This window comes from Callospermophilus lateralis, chromosome 18, assembly GCF_048772815.1.
Source record: "Callospermophilus lateralis isolate mCalLat2 chromosome 18, mCalLat2.hap1, whole genome shotgun sequence".
NCBI classification, from domain to species: Eukaryota; Metazoa; Chordata; class Mammalia; order Rodentia; family Sciuridae; genus Callospermophilus; species Callospermophilus lateralis.
In genome coordinates, this window is record NC_135322.1 from 17,318,143 (window position 1) to 17,327,448 (window position 9,306).

General features: G+C 48.6%; 1 protein-coding gene across 2 annotated transcripts; it reads right to left on the bottom strand.

Annotated features, from left to right (window-relative positions):
* Positions 1-544: 544 nt before the first annotated feature.
* On the bottom strand, positions 545-2,653 carry Zbtb32 (zinc finger and BTB domain containing 32). 2 transcript variants are annotated; one of them, XM_076839186.2, is made up of 6 exons: positions 2,104-2,653; positions 1,773-2,028; positions 1,460-1,533; positions 1,292-1,360; positions 1,013-1,174; positions 545-828 (listed from the first exon to the last, which is right to left on the bottom strand). In XM_076839186.2, the coding sequence occupies exons 1-6, from the start codon at positions 2,651-2,653 to the stop codon at positions 545-547; spliced, it is 1,395 nt and encodes a 464-aa protein (XP_076695301.2). The 2 variants fall into 2 exon arrangements, with proteins under 2 accessions (XP_076695301.2, XP_076695300.2); XM_076839185.2 differs by having other exon boundaries at positions 1,773-2,653.
* Positions 2,654-9,306: the final 6,653 nt, after the last annotated feature.

The following is a 9,306-nucleotide window of genomic DNA, read 5'->3' on the forward strand; positions in this document are numbered from 1 at the left end:
GCTTCTTTCCAGTTCTGGGCCGGGCGCGCCCAGATCAGTCAGCGCACCATGCATTGCTGTGGATGGAGCCAGTGCCTCCGATCTCACAGTTCACCCCGACCCCTGCAAGACGTGACGTGAAGTTTGCCGGGATGCCGAGCCCTCATGGCCAATGGCCTCTGTGGGAGGCCCAGGAACCCGGAGAGATGGGGAAAGTGTCGGTCCCGCTGGTTAGCACAGCCACCAGGGGGCGCTACAAGACAAGGGGCTAACTGGGGAGGGCGGGGCGGGGGGCCGAAACACGGACTAAAGCCTGCGCTCGGCTTTCCTGTCCAGACCAGAGAGCACAGGAAACTCTTTTATTATGGTGATAAAATCAACAGTTCCCATACAGTTAGTCCTCACTCGTGCGAATTTCAGCCCACAGGAGCTCGCTGACCCAGGCTTCTGTAACCCGCGGTCATCCGGGAGAGGGCTCTCGGCGCCTGTCCTGCGGCGCTTCTGAAGTCAAATTTGCTAAATCTAATTGGATTCGTCTGAGGCCAAAGGACCTACCAACACACCGTCAGGTGGTGGTGGAGGGCGCACTACCAGGAGAGGTGGAGGCCTGGGACGGCCTCGAGGAGGAGGAGGAAGAGTAGAGGAAGGTGGAGCGTATGGTCCATCCGGGCGGGAGCTGGCTGGGCGAGTGGCCGCGCATGTGCGCCTGCATGGAGGCCAGGCTAGGGCAGCCGGCCCCGCACAGAGGGCAGCGGTAGGGAGCAGCCCCGTGTGTCCGCAGGTGCTTGGTCATGGCAGAGAAGTCCCGGGAGCGCTGAGGACAGAGGCTACAGGAGAAGGGTTTCTCTCCTAGGGCAGAGGGAGGGGTAGGCCATTTAAGGAAGGAACAGGGGACGAAGGCTGACCAAGCCTGGGGTACATTGGGCGACGAGACTAGGAAATTGCGCCGGAGCCGGAGAGAGGGACCCAGGAGTGGGTAGACCGCTGGTAGGGAAGGATGCCGACAGCTTCACACTGGGCTGGGCGCCCATACCTGTGTGGACTCTGTAGTGCGTCTCCATCTGATGCTTGAGTGCAAACCTCTTTCCACAGACAGAGCAAGAATAGGGCCGAGACCGAGCAGGAGGCGGGGGAGGGTGTTGGCGAGATGAGCAGCCTGCTGTGCCCTCTTGACCCATACAGGTTGTCCGGGAGCCTGTGTGGACAGAGAAGTCAAAGCGGGGCAGGGCCAGGAATCCCACAGTCTTAACACCTGGGCAAGAAATCAGTAGGTCCAGTGGGGCTGAAGCAAAAATGCCCTCACCCTACTCACCTGTGCGCTCCTGCCCAGAGTCTTCCATCTCCCCAGGGCTGACCTGCACAGGGCCCTGGGGGAGGGAACCTAAAGGGAGCAGAGTGAGGTGGGGGTCCCTGCTCAGGTCAGGCCTGGGACCTAGCCCTGGGGGAAGAGACCATGTGTGCAGGACAGTGAGGGGCTTACCTGGGGTAGGGCTGGAGGAAGCCAACTGATTCTGACTCCAGAACCCTTTAGGGCTGTTCAGGGTCAGAGGGATCCTGGGGGACAGGGCAGGGAAGAATTATAGCCATAGAAAGACCTGGGAGCCTGGTCAACACTGGCCCCTTCCCGAACCCTCACGGCTTGGCCCTGGTTGCCCCTGTGGTGGGAATTTCTTGGCCCAACACCAGCTTAGGAAATGTAGAGATAAGAGGTGTGGTACCCCTCATCCATCACTGCTACCTTTCTTACACCACTCCCTCCCAGACTAGAGTCTTCCACTAGGCCCTTCACTCACCTCTGATTCCAAGGCCAGACCTCCTGCCAGGTTCCAGTGCTGGGTGTGCTATGGGAGAAGGGAGTGCCATATCTGGGAGGCCACAGCAAGATGCTCCACAGGCCAGGCTGGTCCTCCCCCAACCAAGGGGCCTCGGCCCACCAAGGCTTGGGGATAATGCTGGTTTGGAGGGAACCTGCTGGGGGAAGGGGACTAGGGAACCACCGAAGACTTTCCTCAGAGCCCCCTGTTCTCTCTGTCACCCTCACGACCACTCCTTGCTTTCTCTCTGCTCCCTGGTAGTCAACAGGGATTTGGCTGAGTTTCTTCTCTGATCTCATCTCCCCCTGACCTTCTGGTATTGCTCTTGTCATCTCAGAGTACTCTATTGGTGGTTTGTGCCCGTGCAATGTCTCCTGTTCCCTCCAACCAATTCTAAAAAATTTATTTGGTTTTTGCATCTCTCTGAGCCCCCACAGTCCTCTTTCTGAATCCCTTGTGGGTTTCTCTGGCTCCTCCTGATGTTTCTTCAGCCCTTCATCCAGTTCTTCAGCCTTGTCCCTTCGAGCCCTCCTGCATGCCTCTTCCAGGGCCTGCACCCCCAAAGCCCTGGCTGCTTCCTCAAGAGGCCTCAGCTCCCCAGGCTGCAGCTCTACATTCTCCCCATAAACAAAGCTCAAAAGCTGGGCAAAGGTGGAAGGGCTGATGCCTTCTACCAGAGCCCACTGGCCCCTGCAGCCCAGCTGCTGGCTCACACCTGCTAGTACCAGGCTGTGTGCAGGGAACTCCTGGTCTCCTACGGTGATCATGGTATCACATAGTGCTGGCCGGAGCCTGGCTGCTAGCTGGACCAACCGATCAGAGCCATATGGGCTGAACAGTCTTGTTGGGGGGAGGGGCATTTTGCCTTGCCTTGGATACCAATCTTAGGGATTCTTAGAGAAAGACCACAATGTGGGGTCCTTGGCAGAAAGGGGAGGGAGATACGGCATATTCTCAAACCTGTGGAGGGGAGGGGGAAAAGAATGAGTTTTTGGTCTTTGATCAGAGTTCTCTCTTCTGAATAGACCAAATAAGCTAACCCAAGAGAGGACCTAAACTTATCCAAAGTCATAACAGGAGCCAGTGGTGGTAAGAGAACGGAAATTAGATCAAATTCAAGTTTTAAACAGTAAGAACCAGGGCTGGGATTGTGGCTCAGTGGTAGAGTGCTCACCTAGTGTGTGTAGGGCCCTGGATTCGATCCTCAGCACCACATAAAAAAAGATAATAAAGGTATTGTGTCCAACTACAAGCAAAAAATAAATATTAAAAAAGAGAGAGAGCCAGAGAATTAACAGTTGTGGGTTTAAGACTAGTATAGGAAGCAATCTCTGGCTTAAGAATAGTCATCATGGATACTTCTGCAGAGGAAGACCTCCAAGCTGACTGAGCTTTCCTCATTCTAGACAAAGGGATCACCAAAGAACAGTCAACCCTGGCATTTAGGAATACAAAGACACAATTTCACAGGAGAGCTTAGAAAGCTAATAGGTCCTCCCCAGACATACCTGAAAGCCAGAGAGGGCAGCAAGACAGTGGTCATGGCTGCAGAAGGATCAAAGACATCCCTCCTCAATCATCTCCCTGAGGCTGAAGCTTCTAGAATACATCTTTGGAGGAGGAACTGGAAGAGACTAAAGACTCCCATCCAGTGGGTTAAGAATGCAGATTCAGGAGCCATAGAGAGAAGGCTCCTGACCCAGTGATAGAGTAGGGTTTTGGAGAAGACTTTGGTGCCTGAGAAAGTGAGAGAAAGGGAATGGAAACTATAGAGAGAGGAGGATATTCTCTCCCAACATGAGGGTAAGGAGATGGTTTCATTTTGTTTCTCATAAGCCAAAAAGTGAAGAATAGAAAGAACTGTACAAGTCACATCAAAACCACCACATGGGCTCTTTTCTCTTTTTTGCCATACTAGGGATTGAATCCAGGGGTGCACTATCAACTGAGCTACATCTCCCCCACTTTTATTTTTAAATTTTGAGGCAGAATCTCACTAAGTTGCCCAAGCTGGCTTTGAATTTGTGATCTCCTGACTCATCCTCCCAAGTAGCTGGGATTACAGGCATGCGATGAGGCTCCTGGTTCCATCATATTGACTTTTAAGAAGAGAACTGAGAACTCAGATACAAACAGAAACACAGCTTAGAGGCCAACCAAGACACCAGTCCTGGGTGCAGGTTCTCCATAAGGACCCTTGTAGAAGAGAGAGTTATGACTTGGATGCCTCAGGGAAGTTACAGGTTGGTAAGAAGTAGACAGGAAGAGGGGTGTAATGAGAGGAAAGCCTCAGCTGGGGAAAGGTATCCACTCACCGGTTGTAGCTGCCTCCTGACACCACATGCTCTGAAATGCTGTTGGGGATGCTGCCCCCCCCATCCCTGAGTTAGCCCCGCCCCTGACTTCAGTCCTCCATTGGATGCCCCAAGTATCAGTCTGCCATAGTCCCCCAAGAGGGTGTGGCTTTATGCCTCTGCTTTACCCTGCAGGGGAGAGATGGCCCTTGTACTTCCAGAACCCAGCCTCTTAACCTCCTGTCTCTTCATTTCTGAACTCTTAAGAGTCACAGAAGTGAATCTCTGGCAATGAGGACTTTGGAATAATCTGATTTGCATTTAAGTATCATCTCTGCCCTTTACTAGTTGAGTCAACTTGGGCAAGTCACCTCTTTTGAGCCTCAGTTACCTCATCTGTGAAAGAAGGATAATCTCTGCTTGCCTCATTTGAAGATGAAATGGCTTGAATATGAAAGTGGTTTATAGGTAATAGCACCATTCAGATGATATTAGTTCCCTTTCTTGGAGGTGGCATAGTAGCTGAAAACTCTTCTATCTCAGAAATAAAAAAGGGATGGAAACATCTGGATTTCAAGGAGAGAAGGAAGGAGGGCCAAAAGCATGCCTCTTCCCTCTCCCTGGCTTAGTATTGGGAAGCCTCACTTGCTCTATGGGAATGAACTCTTGTCATCTGGGCCACCACTGGGGACTTGATGTGTGTGTGACTCAGATCCTCCCACAAAGCTCTGCAAAGGGGTAACCCCAGGAACAGCCTGTGGTGGTCTTCGAAGAGAAAATCTTCTTTTCTTGGGCTGATGACAAATGACATTTCTCTGAAATCAGAACCCTCTTTCATTTCCTGCCCTAGAGGTCAAGGTCCCTGGAGATTTCCCCTCCTTTCATACTTAAGCACTTTTTAGTGTGGGGAAGAGAAAAAGGCCTGAGGTTCAAATTTCTTTTTAGTTTGTTTCCTACAACTCCATTATCCCTGATCCCATAGCAAATTTTTCATTCATTCAACAAACAAATGTTGGTAAAATATTTATGGTGTGTGTCTGGCATATCATATACATGCAATAAATAAGTAGAAGATAAATAAGTCAGGCATTGGTAGATTGCTCTAGTGACAAGACATAGTCTGATTCCCCCTAACATCTCCTTTAGATCCTGGCCCCCTCCTCCCAAATACTGTCTCTAAGGTCCCCTTTTTCCCTTTGGCTCCAGGATCCTAAAATGTTCAGAGTACCCTCCTATTCTCTCTTTCTCAATATCTAAAATACCTTCCATCTCATTCTAGCTTGGGTACAGGCAGGTATTAATTCTTCCTAGATCAGACAGGGTGTGTCAGTGGGTGAGGCTGGTGGAGGGGCACCAGGGTGGGGAGAGGGGAAGATGAGTCAGAGTGAAAGGGAACATGCAAATGGGCATGTGGTATTCACCTGCTACTCTGAAGCTTGAGTATTTTCCATTTCCGAGCTCATATCACCACCACACCCAGGGACACATTAGACACCCATGTAAAAGACATAAAACATCCTTCTGATATGTATATGAAGACAGGGAAACACCCTTCTTCCAACACAGAAATACAAGTTCTTAAAGTCCGGGAAAAAGTGGAGAAAACCACTAGGAAGAAGCCCCCAAGTTCAACAGGAAAGGTTCAGGGGTCTGGGAGATGAACTCATGACCATGTGGTCCCCTCCATCATGTGCCGGTGACTCAGCTGCCCTACTAGCACTGTTTGCTCATTGATGATCAAGAGTTGGAGACTGTGTTCAAAGGGCAGCAACCTCTGTAAAACCAAATGCAGTTGACACGGAGTGTCAGTGGGCTTTCAAGGGAAACTAAAAGGGGGGAGAGAAAGGGAAGGGGACTCCCCACTGGGTGAACATAAACCCCCAAGAATGGGAAACCCCATCTTGCCTCCCGTTTAGGGTTTACCCCATCTAAGGATATCCCCTTAGCACCTCCTTAGAGGAATCCTCGGGGCCCTCTGCACCTCATGCTTGTGATACTCTAGGCCCTTCTCTGACCTCTTACTACATTTACTGGGAATTGAATCCAGGGGTGCTTTGCTGACAAGCAATAACCCCAGTCCTTTTATTTATTTATTTTGTATTTTGATACGGGGTCTCACTAAGGTGCCCAGGGTTGACCTCAAACTTGCAATCCTCCTGCCTCAGCCTCCTGAGTAGATGGAATTACAGGCATGTGGCACCATGCCCAGCTTCTCCCCCCTACATTCTTGGTAATGCAGTCTAAGCCATCCTGCACTAAGTAGTGACAACAGATGCAAATAGCACTTTGACTTGGTAGGGACACTGCTGATTTATTATTCTTGGATGTTCTCCACTCTCTGGTCTCAAAAACCTTGCCCACCTTCCATTTCCCAGGCTGACTCAGTAGGTGACACTCAAGAGATATCACAAGAATGTATTGTCCCCTTGGGATAGAGGAAGGAAACTGCAGGTTAGGAGGACATGAGCCCGTATCATGGCAGAGTAGATAGGAAATATTAGGGTAGGTCATGTTGGAAAAGAACTTGTGGAAAAGGGGTATGGTTTTTGCTTCTGTTCTTTTCAATATTCAGATGACCAAGTCAAGTTTTAAGTCTGGTAGTTTTTATTCTGATAGATTTGACCAATGAGACAATAGGGGAAAATGTGTGAAGTGCTCAGTGCTCGCCTGGCTGCAAAATCAGAACTTTCCAGAAATCTTGGATCATAAGCTTGTTCAGGCACAACCCAGCTTGATGTAACAATGTCAACACAGCAATAAAAATATTGATTCTATTTAAATACTATAATTAAAATTAGATCATCAGACTAAGCCCTGGAGCTGAGCATGGTGGCACCTGCCTGTAATCCCAGCAACTCAGGAGGCTGAGGCAGGAGTATGGCAAATTTGAGGCCAGCCCTGGGCAATGTAGTGAGACCCTGTCTCAAAACAAAAAAATAAAAAGGCCTGGGGATATAGCTCAGTGCAGAGCTCCCCTGGGTTCAATTCCCATTACCAAATAAATAAATAAATGCCCTGGATAATTATTTGTTTTATGAAAATGTTCTCCCCCACCTTTTTTTTTTCCAGAGCTGGGTATCAAACCCAGGACTTCATGTGTGCTAGGCAAGCACTCTACCCATGAGCCATATCCCCAGCCAAATGTTCTCCCTTTATCTCACTTATTTTAAATATTGATCCCACTCCCCAAACCAAGCTGAACAAGATTCAATTTAGAAAAACTCTACTAGGAAAAATTCTTCTCAGAAACACACCTCTTTCCACAATTCAAGGTGATGAAAGGCCTTTTATATAGATAAAGGCCAATTATTCAAATCCAACATGAACTTTCAAGATATTTGCTCTTTCTAGATAAGTGTGCTCAACATGTATCAGAGAAGACACACAATGGGGTGAATTTGTTCCTTCCTTTAAACAGGTGCACTACATTACCCAAGAACCACATATATAGTCATACCCAGGCAAATTGAATCTAGGTCATAGAGACCATAGCGCACCTTTTGTGGATTAAATGGAAAACAAACTAGACTTGAAGCCAGAAACTTAGGGTCCACTGCATTCTCATAGTGGATGGCTATTCTTTAGTAGTAGTATTGTACCCAGTACTTGGTACCAGTACTTAAACTCAGGCAGAAAGCCCAGCTCTGATATCTTTTGGTTTTGTCCTTTCCCATAAGCTGAAAAATTCAAGGGCATCTAGGAAGTGTCCACATGGAAACTGAAAGCATCCCCCACCAGCCGTGAGATCATGATCTGGGTATCCAGGGCCTGAAATTTGACACTAAAGTGGGCATTCATGGCCTACACGGGCCTCAACTCAGGTCCATTCAGGAGAGAACTGTGTGTCTGACATTCGCACCTTGGGTTCTGATTGTGTGTGATGGGGGATGTAGAGCAAGCTTGGATGTGCAAACTAGTATATGAGACACCATGAGGTGTAAGCCAATATCAAATGTGGGAAGAATAGGGGAATATTTACAGTTTTGCCCATTCCCCATAAATAATACGGGAACCTATTTTATTCAAATTGGTCTTAAACTCTTGGGGTGGGGGCTCCATCCAATTGAGAATGTAAGCCATAGGACCAACCCATTACATTAGAAAAGTGTTGACATTCATACCATTTTACATATGAACAAATGATAAGAAATTCCAGATCGTTCTGAAGCCCATGCCTGAATGGGATAAATATTCCTTTAGCTTATCCTTAGAACCCTTTTTTGCACCCCCCATACACACATTATACAAATTTTCCTCTAATTTCCAGGGACCAACAGATCCCTGAAGTCCACTCATATACTACCTACCCCCTGCATTCCCATCCATGTATACAAAAGTACTCTGAAAGCTATACCACCATTGAAAAGCTGAATGAAATTAGATACTGACATAATGCCCCATGAGTATAAAAAGATGATTAATACAGACAACCTGGGTGATTTCCTGAAGATCAGACTATCTCACACACTTATTATCTTCTAGGACAATACCCCTGCACCTGCCTCTTCTTACAACCTGATATCTTCTGGAAATGACCAGAAAGAACTTGGGGAAGAGTGGGGATGAGACTGAAAAGCCCCAAACAATACCTATTCCCATTGTATCTAGAGCTACCACAGGGCAATAATAATTCATTCAGGGCAACCAGCTTGGCTGGGATTCAGAGGCTTCCTTCCCAGAACCTGCAGAGGATCTCTTCCCTAATCTCCTGGCTACATTGTTCAACCCAGACCCAATATTGGAAAGTCTGCCAAGAGAACCTCAAATCACAGTCCAGAAACCCTCTAGAAATCCTTGGGACCACAGGTTCCCAGCACAGCCTGGGCGCAATAATGACCCTTGACAATTTCCCAGTGGACTGTCAACCTCACTAACATTCATTCCCTGCCCAGGCTGGGCCCCCAAACCCCAGAAAACCTCCCAAGTACACACTAGTTTCATCTTTTGGCCAGTGACTACATAATCTTCGAAAAACCACAGGCCTTCACTCTCAGTTGCTAGGTCCACATTCAGTCCAGAGACTCCAGACAACTCCTCACTGTCCAGACACCATACTTCAAAGTCAAGAACCCCCAGAACACACTTACAAATGCAGGCTGGCCTCAGGGACCATGGACCAAGAGGGCATGCTAGCTTGACTTTGGCCCAGCCTAGGTCCCAAAGTGCCCAGAACCCCCCACGTTGAGCCTTTCCAGGACAGAGGAAGGCCCAAAGGAACC

Excerpts from the sequence above, each read along its gene's own strand:
- Zbtb32 (XM_076839185.2), bottom strand. The coding sequence starts at position 2,653 with ATGCCCCTCCCCCCAACAAGACTGTTCAGCCCATATGGCTCTGATCGG. Across the intron at positions 1,361-1,459 it reads TTCCTCCAGCCCTACCCCAG|GTTCCCTCCCCCAGGGCCCT; the intron begins GTAAGCCCCTCA and ends TGCTCCCTTTAG. Across the intron at positions 829-1,012 it reads GCACTACAGAGTCCACACAG|GAGAGAAACCCTTCTCCTGT; the intron begins GTATGGGCGCCC and ends CCTCTGCCCTAG.